Source organism: Trematomus bernacchii, unplaced genomic scaffold (genome assembly GCF_902827165.1).
Source record: "Trematomus bernacchii unplaced genomic scaffold, fTreBer1.1, whole genome shotgun sequence".
Classification (NCBI taxonomy): Eukaryota; Metazoa; Chordata; class Actinopteri; order Perciformes; family Nototheniidae; genus Trematomus; species Trematomus bernacchii.
This window is the reverse complement of record NW_022987588.1, coordinates 4140248-4162513: the sequence shown is the minus strand read 5'-3', so window position 1 is coordinate 4162513 and position 22266 is coordinate 4140248. Positions and strand designations below refer to the sequence as shown.

The window sequence follows — 22266 nt, the reverse complement described above, 5'->3', positions numbered from 1 at the left end:
ATTCATGTTGAAGGTCAAACTCACTCATGGACAATTGATCAAATGTTTCCTGATGGATTTGAGGTCATTTATTTTCTTGCCAACCAGACTCTATTGAAGGTTTCCCATTACTTACATCAGAGAGCCTGCCCTAATATATTGTGCATTGTGTATAAAATATTGTGTAAGACAAATGAGTAATAAGTCAGGTAGTTTATAAGATCGAAATGATAGAAACTGAATTGCCTTATAAAGTATGACAAAGAGAATATGATATAGGGAGAAAAGTACACAAAGATAAGAAGAAAAATATTTCTGCAATGACACAGCATTTTTAGTTTGGTCAGACAAGCTTGATATAAATGTATGCTCTGTTAAGAAGAACTGCTTTGAAAATGTCTCTGTGGAATTCCCTAAGTCGAGAATGTCCTTGGCTCACTCGCCTTCTTTCTTCTGCTACTCATTGTCTTTTTTTCTGCATTTCTTTCCCTCGTCTGTCTGTCTGTCTGGCTGCCTGTGACACATCCACGCTGTGAATCACCTATGGAGCATCCAGCCTCTAGTGCAGTTTGACTTCTACCCATTTCACTTGTAGTAGTTTTTACAACAGAAGCACTGTATGTTTGTAGATGCTATTTATTAGTTTCTAGGGAAACAGAGTGGTTTGCCAGCAGCAGGGGGTTTCCTTGGTAAACAACAAACATCAAACCGTAAGATCTCAAATCGGGTTGTTCTGCAGCAGAAGGTCCTCTCTGCATAACTATAACTGATACAGAAAGGTTTTTATTAAAATGTATTTTATTTTCATAAACGGCCTCCCTACAACCCCTTCCCTCACTCATTTCCTGTTCTGTCATTCCTGTTTGTGAGTGTTTATGCAAAAACACACACGTTAGGATCAGTTCAAAGCAAACACACACACACACACACACTCACGGTCACAGTTGCAGCAGCAGTTGTAGACTGCTGTCAGCCCTGCCCTGCCTGACCCACTTTGGATGTTTCTAGAATAGGAGAAGGGCTTTTCCAGCGTGCAAAGGACAAACCCATTCATGTTGCTTGTGTTGCCATGGAAAGGTAGAAGCAAGGGGAAGATACAACGCCTTTCCAATCCTCTCATATCAACAACATCTCTGACATCTCAACAATAACTCATCTGATACAGTCAGACGCTGACGCACTGCTGTGTACCGTAAACACACTCCTGAATAAACAGCCGCGATGCAGGAAGGCATTTATCTCAAATAGGTCTCTAGATCATGTAAACTAATCTAATGATCCGATCTATGTAACATGATCTGATGATCTATGGATCTAATCTAGTGAGATAATTAGAACCAGAGCAGTGAGATTATGGGCTAGCCCCAGCTGTATGTGCCCACAGCTCACTTACTGGGTTTGAGTGTAATAGGATTTACAACTCAGATCTAATCCCTTAAAAATCTGTGATCACTGGCTCTGCATCTGCTATCAAAATTAATGGAGAATTCAAAATTAAAGCCGATAGAGAAAACACAAGGCGCTCCAAGCATATTCCCTCAAGTGTTGGACGAGAAGAGGAAACCACATCTGTGTATTCTAATGAACGTCACAGAAAACGCTTCATTTTTCAAGTGTGTTGTATATCTAGGTCTGAAGAGCTTGTCATAATAAAAAAGCATTTAAGATTAGGATGATTAATATAGATTTGTGATGGTTTGGACACATTTTCTTTGAATTTCACCAACATGCTCTGGCTTGAAAACACAATTTGTGTCGCTGCCAATCAATACAGCCCATAACAATAGCTAATCTAGAATCTCAGGAGATCAATAAGCAAAGCCAAATGGAATACTGGTGTTAGAGTATATTTCAGACACTTCTACTCCCTCATCTCGACAGATCTCAGTGAAAATCTGAATGTTACTTTGATATATAATCATAGTATTGAAGTTCTGTTCTCTTCAGGCTCAGCTGTCAAAGGGAAGTCAAATGCCTCTTTCCCATGGGGTATGAAGACAACTTTGTATGTCTGCCTATGTGATCAATAATCGTATATGATGTGTGGTACATTTGACTTTATTCGCTCACAAAAAGAAAACTCTTTCCTGGGGGCGATATTAAATCACGCACACCCAAAAAGCCATTAGTCTTCCTAAGCTGTGTGCTCTTGTGATTCTACAGTGAATTAGAGAAAAGAAAGGGAAGAAGGGAGAGAAGAAACGTGTGCAAAGAGGTGTGGAGGGGTGAGGAGAGAAACAGTGGTAAATGCAGTATTTTCAAAGGAGCCCCCTGACAGAAAAGCCTGATATCACTCGGTAAAGATTTTTCCTAATTATCATTTGAGGGTAAAATTAATGGACTATATTCCCATTAGGCTTCTAACAACAAATAACTCAAAATTAAAGCATGAGAAAACAGAGAGGATGCCCTGTTTTCTGACTACAGCTTCAAAAATGTGGATAAAAAATACTCCCTTTAGAACGGCTTTCTCCATTATTTTTATATAGTTGGGATTTTTTCTCATCTTGCAGACAGCAGGGTCGTGCTTTTTAAAGGCTAATGACACAGTTGACCAACACTTGTGCTGGCACTGTTGCTGTGGATTAACATCACTATTCTGACGCTCAGGGAGGCCTTAAGTGGCTCTATAAAATGGCCGTTGCAAGTCAACTTGGCCTCCACATGTCTGACTCAGTATTCTATTTAAACCAGCTCCCAATTGTCCACAATTAAATGCTTAAATATTTATACACCACACTCAAAAAGGCCATCTTACAATATGTTTTTTTGTCTTTTGCCCTGGCCAGACATTAATTCCCTGACCAAATGACAGCATGGTCTGTCGACACCTCAGCTGTGGGGCTGCTGAACGCTGGTAATCAAATGAAGAAATATATATACCACAATCCAATTCCAATGTGACAGAGGAGGACAGACAATTTGGCACATAAATCAGATCCACACAAAGATCTTGAGATACGGACACACAGATCAGAACCTGCAATTCTGATGCAACCTGAGTCTGACCCATGTCCAGATGTGCTGCAGTATGGATGATGTATACCATTTTAATCTGTGTAAACACTAGGTCAAGGGGCAATTATCATACTGTACTGTTCAAATTTAACATGAAAACAGAAAGTGTACAGGAGAGGCTCGGCCATCAAAATGTCTCTCTTTGTGAACAAGATGAAAGACTAAACTCTGCTTTGAGGTTCCTTTTAAAAACAAATGTTAATTTTAATGCAAGATAGCCATTAAATAGTGCAAAATGGTGTTTAATCCATTGGAGTCACAGTAAGTGTGCTGCAACAGGTTTGATACCTGATGATTCCAAGAGGAGCATACAGTCGCCTTACATTATTTACTAACAAGGACAAATAAGTGGGGTAATTTCTTTCCTAAATGAATTACCCTAATTTATTTTTGGAAGATAAATAACGTTCACAGTTGGCACTGATTCCAGCAGAGAACTAATTGTTGGGAGTGCATTAGAACAATCCCAGGTTGCCACATGAGAGCAAATTTGTTCATGACATTTCCATAAGTGGAATGAATATCAGCTGGAGCAATAAGAGGCCATGGCCTACGGATTCGTAAAATTACGCGAGAAAAGATTATGTTTGAAAGGCGTAACCTCCATTCCACCGGAGTTACTGACCTTTTTGCTTGCATATAAATGAGTTTCATTTCTGGGTTTTTATGATGTGCTTTGGTAGCCTACTAAGCAGTTTAGAAAAACCTGCATGTGCTTCATAACGATCAGGCCCCTTTTTAGAATCGCCGAGTTGACAGCTCGGCAAGCCTGTCTAAAGCATTTGGTACAACTCGTCAGGAGCCGTGTGCTACCTGGAATGAATGCAAATCAGAAGCAGGTTGCTTTCAGTGGCCCAACACACACAACAGAATCCTCTCTCCCCCTCATTTCAACTTTTTACGCACGGAGGTGCAATTTGGCAATTTAATTAGCAATAAATGAGAATCATTCATTTCATTATCACCTTGTGTACTTTAACTACAGGAAGCAATGTGATTATGACAGTCAAAGGCCTAATTAGAGCTATCAACCAGTGGTTGAATGCACATGTTTTACACTGAATGCACAAAACTGTGCCAACAAAGCAGGCAATCTGCACACTAAAGTTCCCAGACCTTGTCTCCGTAGTCTTCGTTTCCTGAGGCCGAAGATGCGCACTTTAGAGAAGATGTCGACCAGGTTCCCATTGCAGAGCCCCTTGTTCTTGTTGGGGCTCTTCCTCCGTCGGTTGGGCTGCGGCCGCTCTAAGTGCTGCTCCCGTGCCTGTCTCTTCTGTCTGATCAGGCCACTGGCGATAGCAGCAGCCATGGCTCAAAATGTCACAGCTGCTCAGGTCCAGTCTGAACAGGGGGCTCAGACTACACAAACAGCCGCCTCTCGGAGCTCGCAGCCCGGGTCACAGTCCCATGGTGGCGGCTGAGTGGTCTGTTCCGTGAAGTCAAATGTCAAATATATATTATTTTTTTAGGAGCTGGTCTTCTGGATTCGTCCAAATACTACATTGTCATTGCTATATTAAAACAGATGACATCGTCGAAAGATTCTTGGACATGATGGAAAAAAATGAGATCAGTTCATGCGTAATTCCATACATGCATCAATAAACATAGTCTTGAGGAAGAGCTACGCCAAACTCACGCGGACCGAGATTTCAGAGGATCATTCATACCTGCACACAGTGATGTTTTTTGTTCATTGTCTGTGACATGTTCAGCAGCATCGCCTCCTTAAATGTCCACTACCGGCTGCAGTGTCCTTACAGCACAGCACCCACTATTTCCTCTTTTACCCCTCCGTTTTTTCCTCCTTCTTGCAGACGAGGTTGCTCTATCAGAAGTCGCTGGGGTGCCGGTGGGGACGCCTGTGCATGTGCGCCGACAGCAAACACAGACGCCTCATGCGAAGATCACCACCCGAGTGCAGGCACAGCAGCACCGGGCGATGCGAACTTCAAGTTTGCGAGAAGCTATCCGCGACAGCGACCCTGCGGTGACTGATCATTAGTCACACACTTAGAGATGGAAAGAAATACGCAACCGTAGTAAAAAATTGATGCAGCAGCATAAATCAATGCAAACTTGTATTCCAGCTACCTTCCGGTCTGCAGGATTCTCAAAACATGTTGTCTTTACAGTATTCCATACTCACAACAGGGTGCGATAGGAACTGAGGAGAAGAAGAAAACATCCCCAAAGCTGATCTAAATCCAGTGGAGATGACGTCTGCATTGTGTGACAAGCTGCAACTTAACCCCCCCGGCGATCAGCAGACAGTTCGACGCACCATGGGTTTTCCTTCAGAGCCCAAGGCGGGAGATGGCATGTATGGCGATCAGTGCGTTAAGGGAATAGGGAAAGTAACGCCAGTGCGATTTCCCACGCTCAGAGGAAAAAAAGCTGAAAGGAAGCAGTAGTCACTCGCTTGAGTCTTTATACCCCCCGTTCAACAAATCCTTCCCATCAACAAGTCCTAACCACTCGTTAGTACACGCCTGAGTGTGGCGGTGCCCTCCCTCACCGAGCCCTTGCTTGAAGGGGAATGAGCAGCAGGGTTTTGATGCTGACGTTAGATGGCGAGATGTTATCCTTGAATGCTTCAGTTTGGGCTCTTCAGTACATGTGCTTTAAAATAAGGCAGATGCAATTAAACACTCTTTGCTAAATACCTGGAATTCCCTTTAAAATGTACTAGCCAATATGTTTTTTTAAATCAAGTAGATTCACTTTGTGATCTACCTCATAACGATAAATAATATTAACTGCACACGTGGAACACAAGCATATATTATTTGAATTGCAAGTCTTTAAGGCTGTGAGCTACGTTTGCAATGTGTTTTCAGCACCAGGGACAGAGCCACTAATTTCAGCATTGCACAATGATGGGGGAAAACGTTTCCTTAAATCGGTCAATATAATCTTTACTTGTACGACCACCAGAGACTGCAGGATATCTCATATGTACCACACGCATCTGGAAATCCACTTAATGCTCCACTCCACATTATTTCTCTATTAAAATAATGAATTAGACGTGTTGCTAACCGCAAAAGCCAATGAAAGACAAAATATGTCATCCTTTTTCTTGTTTTGGGATTCATATCATCCGAGTCTCAATCACAGGCACGGAAATTAAAACTCAAGAGAGCCATCTGCTGTTTGTGGCTGTAATTAAACATTTAGGCTATAGGGGAGTGGAGCGCTTTATTGCACTGCCCTGTGCGTCCATTCTGCAGCACCTGTTGATATCCATAGATTGAATATATAATGAGTTAAACTGGCTGGCCGATGAACAACTACAGAGGGTTCATTCACACACATTTTCTTCTCAATGCAGCAACAACGTCAATATTTAAAAAAAACAAAACGAAGTAAACTGACGCTTTCCCCCCGTGGCAACATTAGTGCCTCTATATAATGAAAACCCAAATTATCTTTTAAATGCCTTATTCAATTCAATGTAAGGGATATTTATGACCCTGCCTGTTTTAAAATCATTCGTATGTCAACCATGCAGTGCTCAGGTGCATCACCCCCCCCTCCTCACCCTACTCCACTCGCTCGAGCTCTGCCTATGGAAGCACACATGACTTTATGTCCCGCGTGCACAGCCTCCAGTCCCGCGCTGCAGCAGACACACTGCAGTTAGCGCTCCAACCAGCAGCGGACACTGTCAGCTCAACAATGGTCCCTCAGCCACAAGACCCTGCAGAACAGCACCGTCACAGCACCGCCTCTCCATCGGATAGGGTTACTATTTCACTCACATTGATAATCAATCTTCTTCAGTTAACGCTATACAGAGGGGGAGCACTGGAATGTAAAGCTGCAGCTCAAAGGAAAAAGGGGATTAAGAAGTATTGCGGATTTATCAGCATAAGCAAGCAACAGGATCATACGACAGTGGTTTCATATTGCTTTCTACAAATAGTTAATAGATAATAATAATAATAATAATAATAATAATAATAATAATAATAATAATAATAATAATAATAATAATAATAATAATAATAATAATAATAATAATAATAATATAAGAGCCTGTCTAGCATTACTGTCCAATTAGAAGTATTTTTTTTTAATTTAAGTTTAAAAAATAATTAGAGCAAATTATGAGTTTAAAACAATCCCGATCCCAATGTGAACATACTGTATATGTTACAAACACATTTGGACCATATCAAAGTATTATTAATCACTGTTCTATCTAACTAAGACCAAAAAAAAGAAAACACATTTGTCTGGATCCAGGGAGAGGAGAGGAGACGAGAAGCTTTGCACTTATTTTGGCTTTTGCCTTTTTTTGTCACACAATATGAGTTTGAATGCATGGATGGTTAAGACAAGCTTTCTACACTAGAAGAAGCATGCACATGCAAAAGCCTTACCACGGCAAATATAAATATAGGAGCCAGGTAATCAGTATAAACCCAGAGAATGTTTTAATATCAAACATACAAACGCAGGGTGTGAAAAAGCACATCAAAACCCTGTGAAATATTCATTCATGAAGCAAAACAAGGACCCACATACCTACATTTTTTTTCCTCCTACATGAGAACGAATGAGACTCCATGGCAGATCTATTCCCAAGCCCTCTAAACCAAAACCTTTTCCTGTGACCCCATTTATACCGCCCCACGAGGAGCTAACATGGTTAGGGGGAACTGACAGTTGCCCCAAGCTGTTCACCGACACTTCATTCATTCTTTAAGTTAGAGTAACACATTCGGACATTTTGTCTGAGACTAGCTGCAAATGAAAGAGGATTAAATGTTGCCTTAGGATCTTATTTAGAGGAAATTAGCCTGTCGCAAAGAAGAAAAAATAAGTAATGTGCATATCAGCTAATGCTGCTCTATTATCAAGCAGATTACAGATACCATTATGCCCTTCACAGAAAGTCTACTGTATGGTAAACATGGAGACCCAAAGATTGAGCAAAGAAGATGTGAAGCAGTCTTTTGAAGCCCCATCCTCGTCAGGACAGGACATTTTAATCAAATCTCCTCAGAGGAAATTGCATTACCGTTAGTTAGATGTCCTGCTGCAGAGGCAAAGCAAATGTCACCCAATGGAACCGGGATAAACAACCCATTCCATTATTGCCATTACTTTGCCTTAGGGCCATGTTCTCTTATCACCCAGTCTGATAAGGAAAACAGTGAGAGGGACTCAGCACTTCTGAGTGCTGGTGAAATAAAGGGAGCTTAACTTGCTGGAATCAAATTACTTTGCATTATCAAAGACAGGGAGCTAATTTAATTTAAGATGAGTAATGCTTTTGCTTAGCAAGGATTTATGTCATGTTTTCTCTCTGTGTGTTTCTCCTCCTCCCGATGGTTCAGCTGTTAAATCATTCAATATTATCAGTCCATCTACTGAAGCTATAAAAGCGTAGAGAGCCAGCTTAAGGACAGGGCATGCGTATGTTTCTCATTTGTTACGATGAGTCTAATAGTTTGAGCTAATCAGGGCGCTAAGATGGACGAGTGCACTTCAAAAGCTTGTGAGGTGGAATGAAAATGGAGAGATTGACTTAAATGGTCACAAATTAAGAGGGAATGGTGAGGCCCTGGAGGAGGGAGAGGGCCAGACAGATCAGGGGATCATTATACATCAAACCCTGAAGAGCAATGTTGTACATTATAAAGCGGCTGTGTCCAAAACTATTCATTATTATAGTCAAATAAACCTAAATGTATCATAAGAGAACATTTAAAAAACAGACTTGAAAGAAAATCTATAAAGAGAGAAAATAAGAACTATGTATTCAATACAACATAACCATTAACAGCATTAGTGTAACCAAAACGAAATTGAAAGGGAACAAAGTTTTTAGCCACATTTTCTTTTACATTTGGTAATGAGATCAGATCGTTTTTAGAAGGTTCCTGGCTAGCTGAATATGGGAAAGAATGTGTCTAAGAGAGTGCACAACACTTTATTTCATAGTGTGGACCCAAACAAATTGAGAAGTTTCAATGAAGGGCAAGCAGTCTATATGGAATAGTACTGTGATCTAAAATACAATGATCTTAAGAAGCTTAAAGCAGGAACTGTCTGCAGTATTTTGTACTTAAAAAGGGGAAAATCTCCAAATCCTTTCCATGACTGACTAATAATCCAGTTGTGGCGGGTTCCTTTAGGCTATACTTGTTGTGTCTCGTCAGATTTGTTAGTATTATATCTCTTTTTAATTAATATCGTCAAGTCCGCGTCCGCTAACCCTTTTTTGTTGTCATTTCCTGTTTTACTTTGATAATCTTCTCTCTCATTTCAGGTAGTTCGACTCCCCATGTGTGTTCACTGACCTGATTACCTGCCCCGCCCTTATTGTTTGCACCTGTAGTCCCTTGTGTGTGTATTTATTCTGTGTTTTCTCTGTGCCAAGTGCCAGATTGTTTGGAGCCTTATGATACTTGTCAGCCAGTTGTTATCTGAGCTAAAGTGAATTTAAGTTACATTTTTTGGAGTCCTTGCTTTACATGAGACTTTGTATTGCCTTGCTTATCACCTTAAGTAAGTTCCTTTTTTGAACCATCTTTTGTCTGGAGTCGTGCATTTGGGTCCTATCATTTTCATGTGTGCCCCAGTCGTAACAATACTTCCTGCTGCAGTTTTTAACATGCAGGTAAAGGAATACATTAAAGAATTCATTAATGAATACATGAGATAGCTGAAGTGATTCACTGAGAAGCAATTCTTTAGTGTTGCTTTACTGCCAACAAATCCGCTCCTGGTGCAGTGTCAATGAATAATATATTTGAAAAGGATAGAAAACAACCCTGGAGAGATTTGGTTCCAAACGAGTGGCGGAGCGGGTGCATTAAGCCTCTGCTCGTAGACATTCAAGTCACCGGTTCATCGTATAAAATATAAAATCTCTGAAATGTACATCACATAATCGCCACCAGGTGTACTAAATATGCCACGAGAGAATACGTATAGCCGCATTACGATACGTCTCTGTGTTGTGCGGGTGAGGGAGTGCTGCACCATCTCTCTAGGGAGGAGATTAGAGGGAGCCTGAGGTGTGGAGTCCACTGACGGAGAATTTAATGAAACACAGTGGCGTCAAACCGTGAGCTGCACTCACAAATAGTTTACTCCCAGATTAAAGAAAGTACTGTAGATAACACTTTTGTTGCTGAACTAAAACTAAAACTAAAAACAAAGTTATACATGGCCTGTATCCCCACAGGTGAAAAAAACCTGAGAAGAGGGGTGTGATGTTAAAGAGGGGGTTTGCCCTTTCCTCTAGTGTGTTATATCGTTTTTTGTGCAAGTAAATGGTCTTCAAATGCTAAAATCCCAAAGTTCCCCCTAGAGGAAGTTTCTCTACCACACACTCAGGTGAAAAGAGGTGATGCAGCACAGACAGTATGAGAAAAATAAAGACCTTTTTGAACATTAAAGCATGTAAATGTCACAGTAGAGACACACAATACAAATACTTGTATAATAATACTTGGTAAGTATAACCGTAAAAAGAAAGTTCAGTTTGGTAACAGAATATATATATTTGTGGCTGTAGGCTTTTCTGCCGTTTACTCAGGCATTAAGACATTTAAATAAAACCTGATTCCAGCAATGGGAGGGAAGCACAACTGGGTGAGTGCCAGTGATTAAACACAGGCCTGTAGCCCCTCACCAGCAGCAGTAATCAATTCACGACCGTAGAAGAAAAAGCCCTAATCGCAAGCAACCCAGTTATATGGTGCATTATTTAGGATGAAGCCCACTGAAAGTTTTTTAAGGACACTAATGTTTGATAACTATAAGGAGAGCGATGCAGAGGCAGAATAAGAGTGGTCACAATTCTCTAAGGAATCAATATGCTGGTCACACACATCTCCTCTCTCGCTCTCTTTCTATCTGTCTCTCTCTCTCTCTCTCTCTCTCTCACACACACACACACACACTGCTACATCCTTTGATCCTATTTTAAGTCTGCAGCAGTGAAGGAATGTGCCTCGTCAGCAGCACTGCAGAGCGAGGTTCCTTGGAGAAGCCCCGGGTAGTTTGGGAGAATATCAATTAGTTCAAACTCCTCTGGCAAGGCCTGCATCCGGAGCTGAAGGCTGACACCAAGTGTGTGTGTGTGTGTGTGTGTGTGTGTGTGTGTGTGTGTGTGTGTGTGTGTGTGTGTGTGTGTGTGTGTGTGTGTGTGTGTGTGTGTGTGTGTGTGTGTGTGTGTGTGTGTGTGTGTGTGTGTGTGTGTGTGTATTACAAGGTGGGCAAACGTGTGGGTGCATGGGTGTGTAGGTAAGCAAAAACAATGTGTGTGCCCACTTGAAAATGCATAGGGTGTGTGGGTTAGCACATCAATATTAATACATTTCTGATGTAGGTCAAGGACCCGGTGTTTTTTGGAGCTGGAAGGCTTAATAGAATGGTAATGAGGGTGATGGTCGGGGGTCAGGACCATTCAGAGATGTGATATGGGGGAAACCAGGTCAGTGAAAACTACTTTGAGGGCTGTGTCTGCAAGACAAGGTTGAAAACAATGATACAACCCAGGTTACATTCAAAATGAAGACTATTTTAAGACACTGTTCCTGTTGAAGGTCAGCATTTCCAGTTAAATCTTCTTAAAAATATAAACATAATAGCCTCTGTCCTTGTTGTATTCGGTGATTTTCAACCGCAGAGGATACCTGATGAGAGAGATGAATTGATCAGCTACTTCTTAATTATGTCTGATAAAACTTTTAACAAGATCAGGTTCCTTGTCATATTGGATTTGTGTTTGTGTTTGTTTCTGAGTTCTCAAACAGACACAAGGTCTGATATGTTTACAATGCAGTCAACATGCCTAATCATTGTTTAAGGGTTTAATAGTATGATTATGTATTTTATACAATACACTTTTCACAATACACTAAGGAGTATATTCGATTTGTGTTTAAAAATAATATGTCATAAAGCTTTACATGCATGAACTACCATTGTGGGGGAACATTGACTACATGACTATACTTTTCCAGATATAAACTTTCTTAATGACAAAGCAACGACTGTCGTCTTGTTAATTAGACCATAACAATAAAAAATGATACCTCCATAAAATATTATGTCTTGTGAGTGTGTTTCAGTTCACTCCCGTTTTAATGATTCCTTCCTAGGGGTCTATTAAGGTGTACTCATGTGATATGCACCATAGATCTCACAGGAGACAGTGTGTGAAAGCCACTTCTGATTGAGAACCGCAATAAAGTTGTCCCAATGAGACAATGAAAGACTAATGATGTCTATAAGTGCAGCTCCAGCTAATGACGATCAGCGCCATAACTTTGACCGCTTTGAACCTTCTTGGCCCTCAGACTGAAGTGAGAAAAACAGATGAAACCCTGCCACGACAGAAATAATGTGTGTGTGCGTGTGTAGTGACTGTAAGCTATAATGGAGGTGACAGGGGGACACGGAGTGCAGTGATTAGTCTGAAGTGACGGGGTTAATACTCCTGTATGACAGCGGCCATTAACCAGCAGACATTACCACACACTCAGACAGCCATTAATGCCGTCACAGATCAAATGTTACCAAAGCTCTGAATACATCAAACACTTCACACACACTGTGTCCCAGGATACACTCTTACGTCTCATTGGACGGGCACCACAGTGACATCATAGTGTGTGAATAGACTGTGACCCCTGATGGGAAACTCCAAAATACAAATACAAACAGTGTTGATTTAAAGACAACAAGTGTCGGTTTTTGTATACGTTTACATTTAAAAATCAGTTTGAAAAATGAGTAACTATCCTTTTAACTTTTTTTATTTTAGATTTTATCTTATTTACTTGGCAGGTGACTTTGTATTTAAATAGATCGTGATACTGTATTCATATCAGAAGTATGCCTTAATCCATGCCTTGCAAAGTGTATTCAGTATCAGAGCCTATATTTCTGTCATGGATGTATATTCTTCTGACAAAAGTGATTATTAACATGGATTATTTTTTAACTTTTAAATTAAGAAAATCCATGTGGTGAATAAAAGTGTAATGTGTCAGCTGCAAACTACCATTCCAGACAACACTTTTTAGGTTGGGAAACCAATAAGCATTAAATAGGTTAAGGAACATTACAATACCACATTAAAATATTAGCAAAAAAAATACAATTACTGTATTAACCATGATGTATCTTCATCTGGAACACATTTAAAGATAGCAGGCCTCTTACAGCACTCTGGGGTACTCTGCTATTACGTTGTGGTCATGTAACATTTTATAAGTTCAATTATATTATAACTACTTTACGATTTCTAGAGAGAAAATCCTCGTGAGCAGCTGGCTTGAAGGTAAAATGGAGTATAATGTGTTTTTGTTAAGTTCCTTCTTTTAGATAATTGGCACTTGCCAGCCCGTCACATTAACTCACATTCCCTCTTTGGAATTTAGACACATTTTGACAGGCAATACAAAAAAGCTGCAAAAAACACGACTTGCCAACTCAAAACATTTTGGCTCCACAAGTTCACGATAATCACCACTCACATACAGTACATGTAGAGCCAATAACACCACCCACAGTATATTACTAATCAAATGTACAAAAGCTGACACTCACTGACATGTTGAAGACAGTATTCATTCAAATGTGTTTATATGTAATATACTGACTTCTTTCTAGCTGTAAGACATAAAAAAGCATTTCATAAACAACTATTTCGTTTTCAATCGGTTTTGGTGCAGTAGGCTTTACCTAGGCTGATCCATTTAATCTGTTAAACCAACCTTGCTGCATTTTTAAATTAAAAATTAAAATGCAGAACCCTGTTGTGTTTTTTTTCTCCTTTATATATTAGCATCCTTCCATGCTTATATTGCTTTAACATATTGCTTTACCACCTTTCAGCCACTAGAGAGCAGTACAGAGCTCAGCAGGACACTGCTGCAGGATTACGGCGTTAATGAAGGAGACACAAAGGGATATGAGAATATTTCTGTCGCTCTGTTCTAAAAAGTTTAATTTTGACAATAATCTCAACATCTCCCACTAAAATGTAACCCTGACAACGTCTATTGCAAAAGAGCAACACAAGGTTTAAAATGATCTAGTTCATTTAGCAAAAAGGGAAGATTTCTGGGAGAGTAACAGTCACTATTGTCCCGCTTGTAAGCAAATATGTAAATATTGTATCTTCCACTGCATTAAGATAACAAGCTTTTAAAGCACTTCACTGCATCATGTGTCTCTGATACTGACATGCCCTCGTGTCCAACTCTCAATCAGTATCAAGTCAGCAATCCATATATCAATCAATGAATTAACTCTTAAAGGATGTGACAACAGGATGAAAGTAGTGGTGAACTCTGTGTGGAGATTTGACCTATCCAGAGGAAGTGCGGCCGTGTTGTGAGCAGTCACTAATATTAGAGTCAGTAGTGATAAGCCATAATGTGTTTCTCTGTGCGGTAAAACACTGATTGACCCCTTTTACCAACTGGTGTTTAATACAAACATGTGCACAATGCTTTTATACTGATCATATCGACTGTAAAAACGACTCTAAAATGAAATAAATGGAGAGACTAGAGCAATGGAATAATGTCAGAAATAAAGAGAATAAAAGGAAAGAGGCATTTTTTTTCATGTCCATACGTTATGCAATGTAGGCACATATAGATCAGAGCCTCAGGACACAGTTTCCAATAGCGATCAGTGGTGCAGTGCCGTAGGATCCCACTGTCACTGTCACTGAGAAGTGGAGCACGGCCAGATGAACACAGATACCATTTTGTGTGTGATAAAGCAGACATTACCCTTTACCAATCGATCGCTGACCCTAACACTGCACTGGGTCAAAACTAAAGCAGACAGAATTACACATTATGTAGATAAACTCACTTTTATGGCGACAGATATAGACCTCATACATGTAGGGTTTTTCTTTCTTTGGCTATTTTCCACAAGTTAAAAAGTCTTATTAACATCTATGCAAACCAGGGTAATTAAATAATAATGATAGATATGTAGGCTTTATAAAAAAAAGGAGGAATGAGCACCTTTAAAACTGTTTTTATACTCTGTGTCAAACGGAAAAATACAAAAGAGTTGAGGAAAAGATTAAAAAACCCACTGTGAAATAGAGTGTTCCATTTGCATGTCTGCTGTTAGGGCCTAATGAGAAATGACACATTTGTAATTACAGTGGACTATAATTAGCTGGTGTGTAAGTGAGATGGCAGAACCCAGGACTTTATGACTTGGCTACACGGGGCTTAAACGGAAATGGAAAATTGCTTAAACTTCATGCGAAAAAGATTTAAGATTGTGTTTGTTTTTCTTCAACATGAAACAGACTGTTGGACAGGGACACACATTGGCAGGACGAAGCCTGCGATGTAGACAACGATGCCTTCACTGTACCGCTGAAACTCACTCACCTCCTCCATCACGCCTACTGACAGAAGAGGTGGAGGAGGACGAAGAGGAGGGACGTGTTTTTTTATCCTGAGCTTCGGGACACATAAGATCGAGGTTTTGGCAGAAGAGAGGACTGCGGATGATGATGATGATGATGATGATGATGATGATGATGATGATGGTGTTGCAGATTGACACGTGTCTGACCTCATATGATGGCTGCGTGACCTATTAGCCTCAAGTGATACAACACCACACATTTGTTTTTGAGAACCAACATCATTATACAACGTTGTATACTTGTCACTGGTTGTATTGATTTGGAGTCTAACACATTTTCTCTGTGACAAAATGTTTAATAAATTATTCCTGAAGCATAAAGCAATATTCTTCATCAGTGGGGGAACTATCTTTACAATGTTGAGGTTCTTGAACCCGAGTATTTCCATTTTAATACTCTAGATTCATTTAGCTGCTGATATTTTTCTAACTTTGCTGTACTTAACTTTTGCTAAAGTTAAATGTTGTTTGAGGACTTCTACACAGTAATTGGCACTGATGGAGAAGTCTCATTTTTACTTAGATTGTTTGCATACTTATGTTACCACTTTTCTTAAAAACAGTCATTGTTCTGCCAAAATAGAATAAAAAGAAATATGCATCGTCTGTTGTTTTGTCTTTAACAAGATATGAGTTGTTAGAACATAGATAGACATTGTAGAAGGTGAATGAAGGTCCAGAAAATATCGATTCACAATTCATCACATGTTGTATTGAGGCATGATGACCCCAGACAATGAAAGCTTAATGATGTACATTTTCAAAAGAAAAAAAGCATGTTTTTCTGGCTAAACCAAACAAGAAAACCCCACACAGTGATCACAGTAAAGCGTAGGGTGAAGCCCAGCAAAGCGTGCAGCAGGTGACTGAGACAAAGCGCTGTGCATTTCCCAGAGGATGCATGTTTTTCTGTTAAACCATTGTTTCAGTGTTTTCCCGGCCAATAGAGGATTTGACCTTTGGACACGGCTCTAAAAATAGACGCATTCCCAAACAAGGGGGAGCTTCTGGGATAAGAAAGACTCCTGTGATGTACAGGTACACGCGGATGTCTGCACACGCACATGCAGGCACATTAACACATGTCCCTCTCCATCAGACCCCCGGACACACGGTCAATTTCTGCTCAGGGAAATGCGCAACTATTCTATCGATGTGCTTGAATTAGATTGGTTTAAGTCATTTGTCTTAAGGAGATGTCGTAGTTTTATCTCTCGACAGGCTAAAAGCAAACATATCGTTTTTTTTGTGCATTCTCAATCGCAACCATTACATGCATCAATATAACAGTGTGCTGTCCTCACTGCACGTTATAGTGGCAATAAGCCCAATACATTTGCCTACAAACTAGCCATAACGCTGCTGTAATCAATATTTATTTCAATAAACAATCTAAAAAAATGAATCCATGCAATATTATTCAAACTATATTGCTTATTGCGACGGAAACATCGACTGATGACCTAATCCAGGAGTTCCCTCATCTCTACAGATTGATTGTGTGTCTGTCAGCTAACTGTTTTTGTCTTACAACTGCAACTCAACTGTTTGGTTTCACCCCGAGCTGTAACAAAGCTCCCATAACCCCCCCCCATACTATACCTGTCCAACACTAGAAAGTAGCGATACAAAGTTAGCGACTAGTTGCTGAACACTATGAAGCCGCGAACTCCAGATATTTCCCTCATTTGTTGGTGAAGGTCAACACAGAGCTAAAAATAGTTTCAATATTACACTTACAATTGCCATGTGGCCTAAAACACGACAAAAAACGAATGTTGCTACATATCTAATGGGTGAGTAAATAGGGTATTATTTGTTTCATACAGCATATATCGCCTTCAAATGCTAATAATACGAGTTTACCACTTGTTCATTTCACGTCCAAAGTGACACAATGTGACTCTGAAAGCTCATCAAACTCCATGGTAGTCTGTCCGATACATTCAGATATTTGTCTGGTTGATGATTCTAGAGTTGGAGGTAAAAAAAAACACAAGTGTGTTCATCCTAGGCAACCCACAAGAACATTCATGGGAAATAGTTGATGTGTTGTGACACTAATAGCACACACATGCAAGTATTTCACATAGAAGCTGCAACAGGAAAGTCCAGATGTGTCCTATGAACATACTGTAGTGCTGTTCTACTTCATGCATCAAATATCTGATTTGATTCAAATGTTGTTAACAAAGATGGTGGGGACAGAGAACAGGTTTACTTTCAATTACAGAACCAGGAGAACCCTCTTGTATCATTCATCAGCTCAACACATCTGTTGAAACCCCCCACATACTGCAAGTCAAGTCTCCCCCTCTGACACTGTGCTTTGGTCTGTTACTTTAATCGTATCCACACTGAAACACACATTTTGCAGAGGGACATGGGGAGATACGGCGCTCCTTAAGTAAACTCAAACAGACTCCGCATTGCAAGCACACTGTTGCTAAGTAACACACAGGAAGCTCCCTAAAGTACACTCTGGTAAGTTATGTGGCCGGTCACAAGCCTACACACGGTGCACAGGTAAACACACTGAGTCAAGTTTGCACGACTCACTGTGTACCCACACGAGTGGGATGGGCAGCGAACATCTTTGGGCACTTCTACTGAGGCTGATTGTTTTCTGAACAACATTTACATACGGGCATAACGCTTATAATATATTGACGCCATACATTTTGATGACATCTAGTGTGCAAGAAAAAAGCAACAGAGGCGGCCACAGGAGAAAAATGTGAAAAGAGTGTGAGTGAAAAATGACAGAGTATGAGAATGATTGAGGAAAAATAGTGAGAGGGAGAGAGAGAGAGAGAGAGAGAGAGAGGCCGGCGCCGTGCTGCAGCAGTGGAATAGCCAGGCCATGTAATTTATGGGAGCCCGTACTCATAAAACATGAATCTTGTCCATGAAGTGCTGAATCATTTGGTGTGCGCACACATTCGTCCGCCTCCTGCTCCCACACATATGCATGTGTGTACACAAGCAAATATGCACAGCAGGGACACGCACACTCACACAGAGTCCACCCACATCCAGACATCCCATACACACCACAACATGATCCTTCTTTACATGAATCGCCTTCTAACTGAACTTGTGCTAACATTTTTTTTATTGACAAATCTAACATCGAAGACACCAGACAACCCCAACTACCAGCTCCTAAATCTGTCTTTCCCATTCCTTCTACTACCCCCACTCATACAGCACCCAGCACCCACCTACTCACTCCTCCCACTGCACTTGAGTATTCCCAATAAAACTATTTTATTATGAGCCCTCTCCCTCTGGGTTGGATCGAGTAAGTGGCTGAGTTCAGCTCTTCAGCCCGGCAGACACTCGATACGAGCGCTGGCTTTGACTTCATCAGGATAAGTCAACCTCGCAGCATTAGCAGATGAAACACACTGAATGTTACCCATGTTAAACAGGTTGGGGAAACAACATGTTGACAGAGCCCCACAATCTCATGTGGGGAACCGATGTGTAAATACATTGACTCTACAACACATGGTTCCATTGATCACTGTGTGTTTGTATTGGAGCAACATACTGTATGTCATATTGAATAGCAATTACCACAGCGATAACAATATACAGTATAAGGCCTATTAAGTTCTTTTATTTCCGGAGTTGAAAGTAAATGATTGGAGGGATCCCTAATTGGAATTAAATTATTTGTTCTACACAGGCAAAGTCTGCTGCCAATTAGAGAAGGAGTACAAACTCATAAACTCAATATTTATTTGGCAGGAGCAGAGGGGGAGTCGTTTCACTTTGGAGCCGTCCAAATGTTTCATTTTCAGCTTATCCATGGAGAGCATTCTTTTTTACGAGCAGCGTGTACAGGAGGCGGCACGGCTACTTAGAAACAAAGCCAAACAGTTAGTGCAGCGGATCCTGAGCATCCACAGCAGAGATAAAAACGTTTCTACAAGCTCTAAAAAAAACATGCTTACTTCGTGTGTAGCGCTCGTATGTCACTCTACACTTTATATAATTCATACAGGACAGTATCAGTGAGCGTTGCTGGCAAAGGTTCAGTGCTCTGGCCTTTACTGTCCAACACACTGGCTGGTACAGTAACAGAGAGATTAGAGTGTGTTCACATGCAGAGGGCACACATTGATCTTTGCTGCATAGTAATACACAGTGGACACTTTGTTGAATATTCATCGCCCTCCGTGCTCCAAGTTGATGAGTCTGGAGGTGGACAGGGGGGAAAAGCTGTCATTGAGAGCGCACTATAGGGCCTCTTGGAGGACTGTGGATCCCGTGGTTTGTCCACTCCGCTAAAAACACCCACCCCAACCCTTCATTTTAAAAAGCACTGCGAGGCAAAAAGCAGCATTCCTATATATGTTGATCTAAGAGAGGTCACTCATCCACAAAGCGGGGAAATACACATTTACGAGGTCAGAGTGAAGATGAGAATGTTTTATATATGAGAGGTGCTCATGTAAAGTGGATGAAAAAAAGAGGGGGGTTTCACAGGATTTACATAAGGGCTCAAATATTCGATATAACATATGATAACACAGGCATGTTTTCAGCTTTTTGATGCATTAACGTTCTCAGTTCAAGTTGCCCTGGATAATTAGCGGGTCTCTCTTCTTCCTGTCACTGACACTGACTCGTATATTTTAAATAAACACCTCTGATGTCTTTAATTCAACACATGCTGCAATATTGCCACCCCGCCCTGTCATCACTTATTCTCTGTTTAGCGTGATAAAAACGCCGGCCATTGTTTTCTGTGTGTGTCCGCTGTGCAGGCATTGTGAGAGTGTGACAGCAACACTTTGACGTGTATTATCTCATAACCAGCAGGTAATTCCTCATGTATACAGCCTCCATAGAGAACCAGTACTACGTGTTAAAAGCCTCCAGAAGACCTACACTACACAGTGGTGTAAATCACCCAGACAGAATCAGGGCTTTGAGAGCTAGCCTTGGCTTTCAGAATGCTGCTATCTGTTTTAAAATATCCTTGTGTCATCTATAATAAACCTCCTCAATTAAAAAAAAAAGAGCCTACTTTGAGAGGAAAGCCGGCTAAACAATCCAACTGTTCATACTGGACTCCAATCTTCTGATGACTTTTTGAGTTTACAATAAAGTTTAAGAAGTAGAGCAAATGCAGATGCTGACCCTGTTGGATCTGTGTTTATATGATTTTACACATAAACCGTATACATCTCTCTCAGAGATAATCCCACTTAACCCTTAGATGCATCAGTGTGTATTTTTTGACCCGGTGAGGTGGTTTTCTTGAAGTATCTTTGAAATTACATTTTTTTATCATTTCATATTCCAGCTCTTCCTCAAAAAACATGTTTTGGATATCATGCCATTCAAATTTTAAATTTACATTTTATACATTTTAAGAAATTGTTGTTTTTGTATTACTACCCCAAGCTTCCATAAGTGGGTCTTTTTTGACCCGGTGAGGTGGGTTTCTTGAAGTATCTTTGACATTACATTTTTTTATCATTTCATATTCCAGCTATTCCTCAAAAAACATGTTTTGGACATCATGCCATTCAAATTTTAAATGTAAACTTTAAGAAATTGTAGTTTTTGTATTACTACCCCAAGCTTCCATAAGTGGGTCAAAGATGACCCGCATGCATTTTCTATGGAATCCTATGGGACAACATTTTTTTTCAAAATGTAAAAAAAATGTCTAAAATTATAAATAGTGAAAAATTAAATACAAAATAATGTCTAGTGTGAACCAAAATATAATACTAAATATTATACAAATGATTTTTCTTAACCAAAATGACAAAAATGGCATAAAAACACATATTATTCTAATACGGGTCCTTTTTGACCCACTTATGGAAGAGGGTCCAGTCACTCGTGCATCTAAGGGTTAAGAAACAACACCCTTACACTTCAATCAATAGATGCAAACATCGCCTTCCTTACCCTGGACACACAAACATGTTCGCTGATAAGCAAATTAGGAGCAGATCTTCAATTACATTAAGTAGTACAGCCACTCAAACACACACATTTAACACTTAGCTTATTATGTCAATAACTATGTAAAACAGAGATTTAACAAGTGGTAAAGTAATAGCAAGCAATTCTTAATTGATCTAATTATTTTCAAATCAATAACTCCTGCCACAGATATAAGAAAAATTCAGTTTTCATGTCTTTCACCTATCATTTAAATATTAGTGAAGCTCTGGAGTTGAAAGAAACAATAACCTCAACATCAATAGATTGAAGTTCACATAAAGTATTTATCTTTTTACTTCAAGAGGTCCTATTATAATAATTGTCAGGTTCATGTGTATTTTTGAGCTTGTATGGAAGAGAAACTCCCTCTTACTTTCGGATGTTTGCCTTTGCAGATCATGTACATGCACAAAAACCTATATAAGACACTATAGGAAAGGGAAAACCCTAAAAAGGATAATAGGCCCCCTTTAATCTGATCAGTTAAACCTTAAAATGCAAAACAAACAAAAAAGATTAGATCAAAGAAAATGAGTGTGTAGGCGCACATGGTGCAGGTAGAGGGCGCTTAGCCAAGAGTGCACCTGTGATCCATGATCGTCCTATATCCAACTCCATATGTCCTCCACCTGAGAACAGCTTTACTGACAGAAGGCCCCATTAGCACGTGGAGTTACTGAACACGGAGAACTTTCTAAATACTTTCCCAAACACATCAGGGCTCTTTACAACGCTTCAGAGGACTAAATGAAGCATTGTTGAGACACACAGAGCCACATGTTATGTGCTAAGCTACAGCGCACTTTGAATACTCGTGGATTGTGAAAGCCACCTTGAATTCAATAGGAAAGT

The 22266-nt window shown here is 40.1% G+C and overlaps 1 protein-coding gene across 2 annotated transcripts in view; it reads right to left on the bottom strand.

The window, feature by feature from the left end:
• Positions 1-22266, bottom strand: part of fgf14 (fibroblast growth factor 14) — a 93448-nt gene that overhangs the window by 24590 nt on the left and 46592 nt on the right. The window contains exon 1 of one of the 2 annotated variants that reach the window (XM_034128419.1): positions 4114-5450. The exons of the other annotated variant lie outside the window; for it this stretch is intronic. Within the exon in view, the coding sequence (XP_033984310.1) occupies positions 4114-4306 (193 nt within the window). The 5' untranslated portion in view covers positions 4307-5450. Of the gene's footprint in view, positions 1-4113; positions 5451-22266 lie in introns of those variants that run through there. 2 annotated transcript variants of the gene reach the window in all.